The 15,953-nt window shown below is 40.7% G+C and overlaps 1 protein-coding gene across 4 annotated transcripts in view; it reads left to right on the plus strand.

Moving 5' to 3' along the window:
• The first annotated feature begins 2,927 nt into the window (after positions 1-2,927).
• Positions 2,928-15,953, plus strand: part of RAB8B (RAB8B, member RAS oncogene family) — a 29,650-nt gene continuing 16,624 nt past the window's right edge. For all 4 annotated transcript variants that reach the window (XR_014226826.1, XR_014226827.1, XR_014226828.1 and 1 more), the window contains exon 1: positions 2,928-3,096. Coding sequence is in view for 1 of the 4 variants with exons in the window: in XM_082290915.1 (XP_082147041.1) it covers positions 2,973-3,096 (124 nt within the window). In the remaining 3 variants the exon portion in view is untranslated. The remainder of the gene's footprint in view (positions 3,097-15,953) is intronic.

Raw genomic sequence — 15,953 nt, forward strand, 5'->3', positions numbered from 1 at the left:
TTAGCCTGGAGAAAAGGAGGCTCATGGGTGAATTTATAACTCTCTACAACTACTGAAGGGAGGGTGTAGCCAGGTGGGGATCAGGCTCTTCACCCAGGGAGTAAGTGACAGGATGAGAGCACATGGCCTCAAGCTGCTCCAGGGAGGGTTTAGGTTGGACATGGGGAAGAATTTCTTCACTGAAAGGGTGATTAGACGTTGGAATGGGCTGCCCAGGGAGGTGATGGAGTCATTATCCCTGGAAGCATTCAGGAAAGGACTGGACATGGCACTTTGTGCTCTGGCTTAGTTGACAAGGTGGTGTTTGGTCAAAGGTTGGACTCAATGATCTCAGAGCTCTCTTCAAACCTTAATGATTCTATGATTCTATTCAGGCAAAATGGTAGTAATTTAAGGATCGTAAAGGCTTTTAAAATTCTGCTTTTTTTGAAATGTACAAAACAGAATCAAACTGTTACAGTACCATCTGCTTTTGCATTGTGACAAAAGGTAAACCATAGTTTCAAATCTCTTCTGTTTCCTACATGTTCAGTGTTCCCCTCAGTGGTTTTCCCATGCCAGAAAAGAAAAGAATTTTTGATCTATTTGACTGTAATGCAACATAAACCAAATGTTAGCTTTCCCAATTTGGTGCCATGACAAAGACTGGGTTCCAAAGTGTTTTCATGGAACAGGTATCGTAGAGGTGTGGTTATTGAACCTTAACAGCTTTGATAGTACTCCTCAAAGTTTTACTAATATATTACAAGTTATATAATTGAACAATTTCAGTTTTTTCATATTCTAGAAAATCAAAAATTGTTACTTAATTTTTATATCTTGTTTTTAAAGTTCATAGTTAAGTAAACATCTGTCCCTTGAATGTGGCAAACTGGCACTTTTCCAAATCAGAGCAGAACGCACTATTGCAAAGCACCAGTGTAATTGAAGAGGGAAGTAATTTGCATTATTTTTCTATAAAAATACTCTTGAGTAACAGATGGCAATCGCAAACATATTGCTCCGGAGACATATGAAAGCCTATGTGTTCCATAAAACTCAAAAGTGAATATTAACCCCAAAATTTCTCTCTTCAATGCTGAAATGTGTTTGTGTAGTAATCTTCAGCATGGCCATAATTACAGTACACAGCAACTCATGTCTCAGAAAGTACAGCTACATGGAAATGTTTCAGAGATTAGTTTTTCATTTTCAGTTTCCTATAATCCAATTATTCATGTTAGACTGAATAATTAAGCAATTTGGTCTGTCTGCTTCAGCTGCCAGGTTGCCATTATAATTTATAAACTCAATTCTTGTAATAAGTAGTGTAACAACTCATCTTAACATTTAAACAGCCCAACTGCTAATTATACAGTACAAAAACGATCCAAGCAGCCATGTTTCCAAATTCTGGCCTGAACTAGGCAGAGGTCCTCAGGTGTGTTAAAAAAAAAAGAACCGGCAATTCCCCCCATCCTTGTTTTGCAGCTTTCATTCTCCTCTATCAGATGATATCCTGGTCTTCCAGAGGTCTCAATCAAACAATTACTATAAATAAGAAAAAGAATTTTTTTCACTTGAATTATGATGAAGCATATAAAAGTATAGATATAAAATTATATTGTTGTATTTTGATCCAATTAACTGAAAGTTAGATTAGCATTCATGACAAGCTCTTGCTGAATTCACCTTGTACAGAGATTTACATCCCATCTGTCAATGGATTTTTCATGATTTGCTACCACAAACATATTGGCCAGGAATACCACCAAACTGAGACTCTTAACAGGGAAAATTTGGATAATTAATAACTAGGAGCAGAATACGTTTTGCTTTTTCAAGGATTATAATGGCTGAAGGTATTTGTCTGGAGTGATTCCTCAGTGCAAAAATACAGCAGTAGCCAGGCATTAGACTAGCTTAGCCCTATTTCACCCCATCAAATTGCCTTTAATATTCAAAACTAATTTTGTTTGATTATCTACAGAACTCAGCATATATATTTGCCAAGTTAACATACACCAAAAAAAAAAAAACCACCACCAAAAAACAAACAAAACAAAACAAAAACAAACAAACAAACAAACAAAACACAAAAAACCAAACCAAACCAAAACAAAAAACCACCCCAGAAGTGAGAAAGGACCTTTTACAGTCGTCAGCTGGGTTATAACTAATAGAAACTTTGATGAATGATTTGGGGAAAATGTCTCTTTTCCCTGTTTTGCCTAAGAGGAAACCGAGCACTGTTCTAGTGATTTATAGTGTTAGAGAGTTCGGTTTATAGTTTGTCTGAAGGCTACAGTCTTTAAATTAAATTAAAACAGTAACTCTTTGTTGTCATTTCGAAGTGTTTCAGTAGTGCTATTTATTTTTATAGTGCCTTGTGACATCCTGTGGGGAACATACTATAATGAATACATAATGAGGCTGCCTCACACCAAGAGATAATTATTAGTGGAAAAAAAGATGGGGGAAAGTGTTTGAACTGTTCTAGAGTAGGTATCTTGTAGAATATCCCCATTTCCAGTGTTATGTGAAACCGCATGAAAATAATTTTTGTGTTGTGTGTTTAAGTTTCTTTCTGAGTTGACATGCCCAGGGCAACATGTAAACTTCTGAGGTCACGCATTACACTCACTTATTGGTGACGTGGAGTATTATGACATTATTTAATGTGCCACTAGAACACATAACTACCTGACGCTTTTTACAACTCTTGTCAGGATCCAGAGAGAACTGACCCCGTGGGACGCGGCCCTGTGACCGCGCAGTGACAGCAAAGCCCCAAAGGTCCCTCAGTGAGTGCCGGGCCCGCGGACCACAGCCCCCGTCGGGCCCGGCGGTTCCGGCGCCGTGACGCGTCCGCGGGGCCGCCTCCTCCCGCCTTTCCTTCCCTTCCCTTCCCGGCCCTCCCGCCGTAGTCCCGCCCTCCTTCCCTCCCGCGTTCGACCCCTCCTGCTGCGGCGGCGAGCCGAGCCCAGGCGAAGATGGCGAAGACTTACGACTATCTGTTCAAGCTGCTGCTGATCGGGGACTCGGGCGTGGGCAAGACCTGCCTGCTCTTCCGCTTCAGCGAGGACGCCTTCAACACCACCTTCATCTCCACCATCGGTGAGGGGCGCTCCCGCGGCCGGGCGCCGCCATCCCGGCGGGCGAGGGGTCCTGCCCGGGGCCGAACAGGGAGGGAGGGAAGGAGGGAGAGAAGGGCGGGGGGCACCGCCCGTCTCGCCGCCCGGGGTCGGGGCCGCTGTTGGGCCGTGCCCGGCCCAGTGCCGGAGAAGGGGCCGGGGGCAGCGGGAGCCCAGCGCCGCCGCTCTTGGGAGGGATTATCGGAGGGGGGGGGAAGGTGCCGCGGCCCTGGCGGGGCCCGCAGGGTGCGAGCCGGTCCCGCAGCGGCCCCGGCGCCTGCCGTGCCCCGCCACAGCAACAGTTGTGCCGGGCCGGGCCGCGCCGCCGCCGTTGTTGTGCCGCGGGCGGAGCCCGCAGCCCCTTCCCGGCGCGATCGCGGGGGCCCCGCGCCGAGCCCGCAGCGCTGCCGGCCTGTGGCAGAAAGGCGGCTTCTGGGGCTCTCCCGTTGTGGGGCGTCTCGTGTTTAGGTGCAGATTTTCGGAAAGTGGTGGAGGGCGGGGGTTGCTCGAGCTGCCTGTGGCTCGTGCCGAGCTGCGTAGTGACACTGACTGAACGCTCTAGGCAGGTGGTTCAACTCTCAGTTCTTCCCTCAGCACTTCTAATGCATGTGTGTGTGTTCGTGAACATAAAGATCACGTTTTTGATATTTGGAGTAGTTTCGTTCGAGCTCCTCAGTCGACTACAGAAGCCCCTTAGTGACTAGGTGGAAGAACCTCCTTGACGAAAGTTGAGTTTTGTCCTAAATTTGGTTCTGAAAAGGGGTTTCTAAGCTTCACTAACCTTTTTTAATGACAGTGAGGTGTGATATATCAAAACAGGTTGTTGTGACATATTTTTGTAACATCTGTCAATTTTAGAATACTCTGCTGAAATAAACAAGCAAAATTTTTAAGGCTTTCGCTGATACAGAGTTGAATTGAAATTACAGTGTGGCAAGACTTGAGATTTATGGTTAGCTACTTGTAGCTGAGGTCACTTTTAAAGTGAAGTACACTGTTTCGGGGATGAAGGGATAAACTGCAGTGGAGGTTACTAGTATTTAGGAGGGCAAAACTAATGCTGACTGTAAAAAATAACACTAAGAGAATGAGTAGTCTATTAAAAAGAAATTGATTTCAAGATGAGGTAGAATAGTGTGTAACTTGTTTTATGATACCCTAATGCCCTATCCTTTTCAGACATTTTATTGTGCAGAACTTGGTGCACAAGGAAGAAACAATATTTAGGCACATGTGATTGACTAAATTAGGTGTGCTGTCAGTTCTAATGCTTTAAGAACAGTTTATCTGCATTTTTCTGGCACATTTCTTCTCTCGCTGCAACTGTTTTCAAAATGCTGTATCAGTAACACCAGCTGATTAAGGCCTGAGTAGCATTTTACCTTAACTAGTATTTTTCTGTACTTGCGGTACAATAAAAGGCTTAATAAACATTAATAAATGCTGTATCACTGAAAAAAAACCCCTACTTTGGTACTGTGCTACTTCTTTATACTTCTAAAGAGACAGCTAACATAAATGGGTGTGTCTGTATTCCAACCATTTTCTTGATGTTTCTTGAACTGCTTAGCCCTTGATATAGTTTTTCCCTCACTGATTCGCTTTGAAGTCTTGAGGACTGTGAATATGCTGTTGTTTTTTTTTACTGTGTTCAGTAAATACGGGATTTGCTCTCATTTCCTTCCTTTATATTTGCTTTTGCAAGGGCCTTATTTTCAAAATGAATCAGCTTAAGAAACTTACTAATAACTGAGGCATACTTCTAATTCCATAGGTAGTAGTTGTGATTTCACAGTTACGTTTTCCTTCTTATAATTCCAGTCCCTTTTTATTTTTCAGCAAAGAACCTCCAAACAGGAAAGTTGACAATGCAGGAAATAGTGAAACTGTTCATAAAAGTGCTGACATATGCTTGAATAAAAATACTTGGGTTTTTTTTCAGTCTTCCTCGTGTATTGTGTATATTACTCGTAGGTCAATCATGTGGCTCTAACCTGTTCTTGAAGATGTGCTCGCATGCCCTTTCTTTGTCTTTTAGTGGCTTCTCAATAGTAGTTGGTTTTACAGTCAGAACTGGTCCATCTGATGAGCTTGGGGGAATTCCATTTCTAACAGCTCTGCTTTTTTTTTCCTTGACTGATAAGTCATAGTTAACCGTGGTGTGGAAGGAGGTGCAGGGAAGCAGCATTTTTCCCAAACAGGCTGCTCTGCCAGTTCAAGTTTTAAGGTCCCCAGATTAGCATTCCTCATTGAGTACACTGAGTGTTCCTGGAGTATGAGCTGCTAGGCTGTTTGGTTTGTACGTTCTCCGTGAAGTGGATTCTGCAGTAGAATGGTACCTAGGATGTGTGTTCAATTAACAGTGATTTTAATTAGTTTGTGTGACATGATGTGCCCTCAGTCTCCTCTGGTCTGTCTCTGCTAGCAAGATCAGACTTGGTTTTACTGTAGAAGTCTAAGAAGGCGTGTGTTTGAGATGTGTTGACATCAAATTTTATCATTTCATCTTACATACTTACATGCTATTTGTGAGGCAAGTAATTTTTTTTATATATAAAGACTTTTTTTAACTATGCGGGGTTAAATTTTTGACAGTTTCAGCTTTTTCTTACATTTTAGGCCCAAAAGTTAAAACAATCTCTATTGCCATGATGAAAGGGCCCACATCATATCGAAGTACCAGATAACTTCCTTGTAATTTCCCACTCCTATTGTTCTTCAGTAGTTTAACCAGGGTTAAACTGCAACACTCCAGTTACCAGAGCAATGGAAACAATTTCCAAAAGGAAAAAAGTAAAGTAGGAGGGAGATATGGAAATACTGTTTTATTCTAAAATAATTGTTTTACTTCTCAGCGCTCATATGATAGAAATAAGTCAGTAATGAATTGTAGTTACTTTGTCATTGTGCATGGTATACTCCTGCTGTACTTTGCAGATTCCTTTCTGTTTTGCTGTCTTGCAAAGCGTGCATGTAAGACTACAGCATCCATGTAGATTGCTTGGAGGTTGGGAAATGCTTCTTTGACTTTTCTCCTCAAGACTTTGGTCATGCTCATAATCGTAATCAATGTTGTACTGATTCAAAGAGCAGGGACTTCCAGCCTGGTGTCCTGTGGCCAACAGTTGCATAAGAAGTATGATAAAAGTGCAATGCATATGTATTTGTAATTCATCAAACTTCTTTTATTCTTTTTTTGACTGTTGGTGCAAGAGCTTTCATGTCTCTGTCTTCACTACCTGGCATAACTAACACCTTCAGGAGACTTTGCTGCCCATTATGAGAAGTGAACCAGTAATCTTTGGGTTATTCAAAGTGAAGCATTTTTACTCTGTGAAAGCACAGATTGGCCTTGAGCAACTTTAGACATGACAGGTCCTTGCTCTTCAGCAGCTTTTAATTTTTTATACAGGGCTCGGGTGCTCTCTTAGGAGAATTTCTAAAAGTGCTGCTGTGGTCCCTAGTGAGGATCAGCTTTTCACTGTGAACATGGGATAAACCTTTTTTTACAGCGGGAGTGTATTGTGTAAGGTTGTGTTGTTTGGTTTGCTTCCTGAGTGGAAACTTCTGCTTTTGCACACTTCTACATGGAAAGTAAAATGCAGTTGAGTCAGCTCATTTTCATAGTTAACAGCTCCTAAAGCAAAACTTATCTTGGAGTATCTCGTGTGCATTTTGCTAGTAGTTTCAGTACGATACACAAGAATGAGAAGCATTAATTTAGCAGTCTTTAAGTATCTTAACTTGCTGTTCAAGTAGTGTGGTCTGGTAAAACTGGATTTGGTTTATAATTTCAAATAATAAGGTTTATTTTTTGCAATCCTTTCAATTTTTTTTTTGTATCAACTGGTTTCTCTGAGAGTAAAGTCGAATCTTTGTAGCTGATAGTATTTCTGATTTAGTACAAAGGCTTGCTGACAGAAACAAAATTTGTAGTATTTTTTTTTTTAATCCAGGATGATATCAGCATTTGGCAGGAGGTTGCCCACAAGATAGTACTGTATCTGAGAGTTGAAGCCATTTGTTGATTTTACAGAAGTAACTTTTCCTTAGCCTACATCTTCCAAAATAGGACACTACTCTGACAGGCAAGCACGTGTGTGCTGACCTTTGAACACTTCGATGAAAATCCTTTGTCAAGCAAAATTATCAACTTCCCTTTTGCGGTGAAATTTCCATGTCTGTAATGTGTAATGGAAATTGTTTTAGTGTATTCAAGTCAAATCATGCCTCATTGAATATTTCTACTCTTCTTCTCCAGGGTTACTTATTTGTATGATGGGCAAAGGATTGGTTGTTGCTTTGTTGGGGTTTGGGTTTTTTTCCCCACCCTCCCAATTAAGCTTCAGCATTTCCTATCCTTATTCAATCAATTTCTTTTGGGCTTCTCCAGATGGTTGGAGCTGTAGAAGAAAACACATCAATGATAGATGAGCAGAGGCAGGGAAGCATCAGGAAAGCATTGTCAGGAGTACTTTATTAATGGTTATTACTACAAAGAGATTGTTATTTGGACTTTGAAGTGACTGAGACGAGTTCACTCACACTCAGGTGGCACCATTACACGTATCTACAGAGTGGAAGTGTGTGTTCAAGGCTTGTAGGATCTGGGACTAGAGTTCCAGGACAGGGTTTACATGGAATAGGGAAGACAGTTTTGTGGAGGTAAGTATGAAACTGGAAGAACGATTCTGTTTTCAAGGTCTGTGGTGGGTGGTCGGCAAGATGATATCCTGATGTTGGACAGGAAGTTTTAGCTGAAGGTATCGCAGGTTAAAAGCATTAAAGTTTGTGTCTCTTGTATCTTTAAATTTGGTACTAACACATAGCTGGTAACAAAGGACATCTTAACTTTGATTTTCATCTGCTGATGAGGTTGCATTATCTTACTGTATTCTGCAACAAGCCAACAATGGAATTGAAGTTGTTTGGCTTTTATTAAAAATGCTGCTGCTGCTTTTGTGTTGCGTGTTTTACTGTGAAACAGTGTGACAGATGTCTGACTGTTGATGCCTATTCCTAACTGGCAGATGAAGGTCTGTCTTGGTTCTGTGTTACTGGTTATTTGAGTGACAGGAGGGCAGTTTAGAGCTGGTTTTGTGACTTGGTTTGAATGCAAAGTTAAGAACACAGACTAACATTGAATAAGTGTAGAACAAATGTTTTGGTTGATGGATACAGGCTTTGAGAGAGGTATTGAAGACAAACAGCTTTTGTTTGGGAATTTTTAATGTACTTTTTAGGAAGGATTTCCTTGTCCTTCTGCAGTAGGGCATCCTTTTAGTAGAAATACATCTTGGACTATCTTATTTCAGAATTTACTGAAATTAATAATAATAGTAATACATGCGGTGTTTATAACGATGCTTTATTTCATGTTTTGTGGTGGAAGTTAGGTGGTTTTAATTCAAAATATATTATATTGCTCTTTAATTGGATGTTATGGTAGCTTAAGTGCCAAGTCATCAGGCTGACTAGATACATAAAATAGCTCTGATGCTTTTCTAATGTGGGCAAACTAGGAATAATAGTAACATCAAAAAAGTTGCACTGTGTAAGGCTTTTGCACAGTTAGAATCATAGACTCGGGATATCCTGAGTTGGAACAGACCCACAAAGATCTTCGAGTCCAGCTCCAGGCTGAACAGACCAAGTGCCCTCAGCTGTTCCCCATAAGGCTTCCCCTCCAGACCCTTCACCACCCTCATGTCCCTCCTCTAGACCCTCTCTAAAGCTTTGTATCTTTCTTTTGCTGTGGTGCCCAAAACTTGACCCAGAGGCTTCTAGTTACCAGACTTGCAACTCAAAACTTAGGTCAGCAACTTCCTGTCCCAACAGAGGCTGCAGTGGGTTGTAATTCAGTGCCTTTTACAGGGTTTTTGACCAGTAATTGCATCTAATATCAGTTTAATCATGTGGTTTATAGTAAACTTTCCTGTTAAATGTAAGCTATGACACTTCTGATTAGATTGGATGTAGGTAAAGGGAAGTAAAGTACTGTATGTGTCAGAAGGCTTCTCTTCTAGGGAGAACAAACAATTGACCAAGTTTAAGATGTGTTAATTTTGCTGCCATTGCACACTTTTCTGCTTTGGGCACCAGAGAAAAAAATCCTGATGTTGAATGTCAGTGGTATCCTCTTATATGTATGGCAACATCAAAGAACATGTCAAGCAGGCTGGTCACTAGTAAGAGTCTGGCACCACATCTGGACCCACACCTCCCAACAAAATCCTCCTTTCTTTCACCTACCAGAGAGAAATAGCTTTCCTTTACTGTATCAAAATATCTTGTCTGTATGGGGAGACTTCTGATGGGGTTAAAGATGGAGTAAATTCTCTGTGTCAACCCAAGCATGGAAGGGAGGAGGAAGATACAGTTAGAATAAATGCCTGGGGGAACTCTGGCTTAGCAGAAGTGATGTAGTGAGGAGTACTTAGAACATGCAAAGCAGGAAAAGCAGATGAAGAAATGAAAGAATTAATTAAAATGAATTCATTAAAAGAACCTTGTGTGATGCAGGAGAAGAAAACAGCTATGTGCCAGAAAGACAAGTATGACCTTTCTTAATAAGTTAGGTGGCTTTGCCCATTAATATAGGTAGTAAAAACCTTTCAAAAAAAGGCCTGTTTTGTCATTCATGTAAGAAGTTAAAGCAGCCCTTCTTCTCTCATGTCCTTTACTTCCCAAACAAACAAGCAAAAGACAAACCAAAACCCCCACATGCTTACTTACCCCATGTTAAAATATGGGTTTAAAAAAGCCTTTGATGAAAATGATTTTTTGGGGCTGTTGAGAGTGCTATCGATAAAAAGAACTTCAGTAACTTTAAACCTTCTGCTTTGACTTTTTGGCCTGATTTTGCTCCCTCACTGGGTACTTTCTACACTTGCTTCTAAAACACAACTATATTTCAGATTCTAACTGAAATTCCTAGATTAGATTATTTATTTTAACAAAGATAATTCTTGCTGGATGAGACATTTTGCTCTTCTTGGATCCTTTCGGACAGAGAATCAGTTAAAGCCAAGAACTGTCTTACTGATATTATTGATATGTGCTTTTTTTTGTTGCATGTTTATGTTCCTGGTAATACCCTCGTTCTCTGTACTTCTTCTTCCAGTATAAGCAGGTCTGTACCCTCTAAAGTGAGTGCAGTGTTTGTGCGTTCCTATAAATCTTCCAAACATTTAATCGCTTCTGTCTTTACTGTGGTCACATGTCATTTATACCTGCTCTAACATTGTCCAGTTTAACTTCTTTTTACTTCTCTGATGCTCTTGTGGCATCCCTGAACCTCTCAAGGAAGTGCTTGGCAGTCTGAGTTGTTGGGCTATAGCAGTGATCACCTGTCCATACCAACTGTTCCGATGGTGTCTTCCACACCTGTGTTAAATCTGCAGCTGATGGGGTTTGTATGTGGTGCCACTTGCAGGCACAGCTGGAATAGAAGGTACAAAGTGTTTTGTTTGTACTGTGTGAGGGCATTGTATGTGTAAGTAGTCATGGACGTCCCAGTTCTTGCTTTGCTTTGTGAATCCCGGGACACTCGCTGTGCTTGTTTTTCATGTAGCACCTCTTCTGTTTTAAACAAACAATGTTCTGGCCCCCCAAAGTCTTTATTTCTTCACTCTGAATAGCCAGTTCATGTAGAGCCCTGAAATTTTTAAGAGGTTTTTTAAAAAAGAAGTGGCATCTCTGTTTCTCACCGGACAGACATATAAGTTTACCGGGACCCAAAATTAGGGAACAAAACCAAACCTAATCTTTTTGGCCTGTTCTTTTTGTCACAACTGAAGCTTGGTATACAAATAATAAACAATGAACTTTTAATGGTGGCGGCAAGGCAGTATTAGTTGCATGGGACTTCTTTAATAAGATGTTTTTTCAACCTTTTGAATTCTTCAGATGCTGACTTTGGACAAAGTAATTATTTTGTCTTTTTGTCTTTTTCCTGACAGCAATATTCAGTTAGAGTTATTTTGGTTAAAGACATAATTTTCTATGTTTTCTACACTTATAAGCATAGATCATTTATGGGCAAGAGTTTTGGGATCATTTTTTCTTGTTCTTGGGGGTTCCACTTTGGGGTTGGGGTTTTTTTGTGCCTTTTTTTTTTTTTTTTTTTTGTCTTACCTATTAATTTATGCTTTTGATAAGGACCGGTCACATGTCATCTTGTATCAAGCACTGGACTTCTGAAAGAAGAATCAAATATTTGTATTCATAAGCCATCTTCTGGATGGGGAAATCTGGTGTTCATATGCATTAAAGCACATGGCAGAGGTATTTTTTCATGTTGTAGAAAGCTGTACACCACACATCCTGGAGACTTGAGGCAAAGAAGAGCTTCAAAGTAGATGAGATATGCACAAGTCTCCCATAGCTGCATTACAGGTTGAGTGAATGTAGGGCTGGGTCCCTGGGAGGTCACTGCAGCTGTTTCTCTTCCATACCTAGCCCTAGCTGGAGTGTGACATAGAGAGCAATTCCTGCACTGCCATGGAGCTGCAGCTGGTCAGGTGATAGCCTGCTCTAGAATCCACACTGGAGCTACTGGCAAGCTACTTGTGGGCTCCCTCTGGGTCTCTGTTAACTAGGGCTTCAGTTTAGTGCCTGGTTCAACAGAGTGTGTGCTCTGCTACTCACAGGAGGAGAGATGTGGCTGGGAGTACCTGTGCTGTCAGCTTATGCTATCAGTTGTTGTTACAGATGGTGGTAAACTGAATTATGGAACTCACACAGATGAGTGAGTTCAAAGGAGAAAAGGATTTGGTTGTGACACCTGGTCCTGGCAGTGCCTACCCCAGTTTCAGCGGTAAAACTGTAGCCTCAGTTCAAGTCTGTTGGCCAGTTTTAACGTTTGCTGCTCTCCAGTTGCATGTTGGCTTGAAAGGAATATGTTCTCTAAGCAGCGAAGTTAATGCATTCCTCTTAGAGACAGGCAGTGTATAAATAATCCTTAAAATAAACAAACTTGGGTGTCTGTATCAGTAGTACAATTTTAATCTATTTAAAAATTATTTTAGATGAAACTGAATTACCACCAAGTGTAGCTTATCTTACATTCAAAACAGAATGAGAGGTAGACCATAAGTTAGTTTCTGTGCACTTTCATTGTATCTAGATTGTAAGCTCTAAAATACATTCTGCAGGGACTCAGCCCTTTTAAAGTTGGTCTCCTGTGACAGATAATAATTTCACTCATGTCAAGTAGTATTAAGTTTCTAGTGTTATGTTGTTTTGTAGTGTTGAATTTTATATTGAGTATTTTTAGTGTTTAAAATCATGCATCTCAAAGGTTGCTCAAAGCAATCTGTAAATTGAATTCGAAATGCTGAAAAGAGAGTTTTGGTGTTGAGGATGTTGCTGTGTCCACACTGGAGCACTGCAGTGTACTGCTGTGGTGGTAGAACTCACAGGAGCACTGGTGTGAACAAGTGGCTGGAGAGCACTGGATTCAGATCTTAGTGTGGTAGTCAGATCACACTGTAGGTTATTGAGCTGTCAAAAACATGGATGTTTCAAAGGTTGTTCTAATTCTGTTGATTATAAATTGTATTCTGAGTCCCTTGTTCTCTTTTAAGTAGAAATTAGCTTATCTTAAGAAAGGAAGCTTAGGGTGGCAGCTGTGCCGTAGCTGGGGGACACGTGCTGGAGGAAGTGGCAGTTTGCTTGGCACCCTGAGTATTGAGCTGATCTTGGTCATAAAGTCTCCAAGGCCTTAGGAGCAGGAAACTGCCTTACGTTACACATGCACATGGCATCCCCATTCTTTATTGCCTTACCTACTTTAGCCATTTATTTGTATATATTTGTTTTGCCAGTGTTTAAACTTTAAGAGCTTTACTGTATTAATAACTTCCAAGGTGCAAGACACTGCTCTGTGCCTTGTTGTGTGGGACACTGGTATTGGGTTCTTTGTGTGGGTGAAGAGTTAGATGAAGAAAGGCCAGTTAACCTGAAGGAGCCTATTCAGCCCACTCGAGGTTACTAGTGCGTTGTGGATTCTTGTGGGCTGCCCGGAAGGAATGGAATACAGTTTGTCCCTTTAAGTTGTGAAAGAGTAACTAAAACTGGTTGCACTTGTGTTTAATTCTAAAATAATTAATTTTACTACTTTTGAAAAAATGTTGACCTTTACCCTGGTGTGTTCCCTCATGCTAGTCTCCTGTATTTTTGAATGAGTGCAATGAAAGACTGCTGCCTCTTTAATTTAGGTACTGTTACAAGACATTGCTGAGATCATCTGAAAATTCTTTGCAGATGTTACTAGGGACTAAAGCCAAACGTTCAAGTTCAAAATGATTAGACTTTGTTCTTTTGTATGAGGCTGTATGACACACTGGTATGTTGCAAGGGTTCCCCACCCTGCCTTTTACAGTGATCTTGACTCCTACTTCGTCATTTTTTATTTTTTGCTGTAATTATTCTAGAAAGATCTAATTTAAAAGCAACTTTCTGAAGCTTCATTTATCTACCTTTGTAGATTGAGATAGTATACTGACGTAGCACAAGAAAATTTTCTCTTGAAAACCACATTAAACAATAATTGTGTATTTAATCCAAACCCTGCAATACCTCCTGCTGAGAACAAAAAAAAAAGGAGTAATCTCTGGGTAAGCTTGTGGGGAAAATCTGTGGGAACAAATTGATGTCCCTCAGCTGTTGGATATAAATGAAAAGAACAAGTTTCTGCAGTACTGATGTGTAGATCTGTTCATGGAAGATGATGAAACTCTTGAGCTCTGTTCCTGTGCTCACGAAACTTGTGTGTGATCAGTGCTGACATCTGGCGTGTGTCACCTGGTGGTGGCAGAGGTGTGTGACAGGGCCCTGAGTGCTCACAGCCCCTCAGAGTGTGATGTAAATGCACTGGCAGCAGGTGATGCTGACACTGCTGCTGTGTCTCGGGGGTGACAGGCTTGTGCAGTGCTCCCAGACTCCAAGGCACCCTTGGAAGGATGGGCAGGACAGCAGCAGCTGTAGGAGCTCTGCCATAGGAGCACTGCTCCTTTCCCAGCTCTGCTGTTCAGCCGTGCAGCTTCAGCCACTTGCTGTTCACAAGCAGCCTATAGGGAGAAGCCTATAGGGAGAAGTATTTTCTGAGTAATTTTCTCCCAGGATTCAACAAACTGAGGATGAAGCATACTGATTTTCAGTTATGTGCCTCTTCTCACTTCCTTTTTTTTTGAAGGTAAGTTACAAATCTGCTTGCTTGGTTCAAAGTCTATTTTAATTCACTTAACTGGAGTGACTGCAGAAAATGTTTTTCTTTCCTTTTGTATATCTTAAGACTCTTACATGTCTTGCAGTAAAGAATTTGTAAGATGTTCTCCTTTTCTAGCTCAGCCAGTTGAAAAAAATCAAAACCCCACAACCTCACATATAAACAAAGTAGGCTGGGAAGGACCAATGCTGTGAAGTTGGATCAAGCCCAGCTTGAAATTTATGCATAAATTCCAATTTTTCTCATGCTGATTTGCTCAAAAGGGTAACAAGACTTTGTATCTTGACTCCGCCCCCCATCTTTTAATGCATTCCTTTTTATTGTAGTCTATGTCCCGTGGTGGTGAGTGCCACAAAGTTCTGTTTATCAGGGAATCCTATTTTTAAAAAATGTTTTATTTCATTCTTCCATTCTTACTTCAAAGGAGTAAGGTAAGATTTAGTCAAGTAGGAAGAGAGCTTCTTTAAGAGGGTGAGGCTTTTATTTTATGCAAGTCATGCAAAACAGTTTCCTTTTTGTTTTAATAAATTTTGGTGCATCTTTTATGTTCTTTGATAGATGGGACTAAAATAAGACTTTTCTAGCAAGCGAATCTGGTATTCCTTTTTTCACAGCTTCTTTGCCAATTTTTGTGCTCATTGACTTCTTAAAATTTCTTTGGCTTATATATTAAATAAAACCAACAGGTAAACAATTTAAAATGCTAGTACATTGGATATTAAAAAAAAAAAAAAGTATTGATTTATCAGAGATGGAGCAATACTCTGCTGGGGTAGGTATATGGGCTAGTGTATGCTATCAGAGATTGATGTTTATTTACATCCTGAATGGTGCTGATTTCCTGTCTGATTTCTTGCTCCAGCTACACATGTATGGTCCTGGTGCTGCAAACTAGTGTTGAACCACGTGAAAAATTAACTTAAAATACTGGTGAATTGGGTAATAAAGGTAAAAATTAAGAATTCTAATATTTGCCCGCCAGTGGCAAGATTTTTTGTTTTGGTTTTTTTACACTAATTTGTATAAGTTTATTTTCTGTCTGCCTTTTACTGCTTGTACAAAGCATTCAAGAACGTTGCCCTTCCAGAAGCATTCTGCTGAGCAGACTGAAGTCCCAAGAAACCTTTACCTGCAGGAATTGTTTTCTGGTACAGTTGGAACAGCTTACTGGCTCCAACCAGTATACTTTGGTTTGGTTTCTTTGTGCTGTAGCATTTTCTGCAACAGCAATTTTGTAGAAAAGAAGAAACAAGACAATCTGTCCAAACACTGGTACTATGTAGGGAAAAGTTGTGGTGGAGTCCTAGCTGGAACAGATACTGTAGCATGAAAAACCTGAGATACTGGCTCTGATGGCTACAGGGTTAAAATCGGGGTGAGGGGAGAACAAAAGAGTAACAGTGATGCCCTGAGAGCAAGCTACTGTTCTAAAAACTTAAGTAACAAAATGAACTTTTTCAGCCTCCCTGCTCAGTTCGTCCTTACATTCCTGTAAGAATTGCGTCAGGCTGGTTTGTTAAAGTTCATGGTAGAAAACCACTGGTACTAGACCTGGAAAAGGTACCTCTCCATATGTGTTGCTGGGCAGTCCCGGCTGTTTACTACTGTAG

This window comes from Coloeus monedula (assembly GCF_965178545.1).
Source record: "Coloeus monedula genome assembly, chromosome: 14".
NCBI classification, from domain to species: Eukaryota; Metazoa; Chordata; class Aves; order Passeriformes; family Corvidae; genus Coloeus; species Coloeus monedula.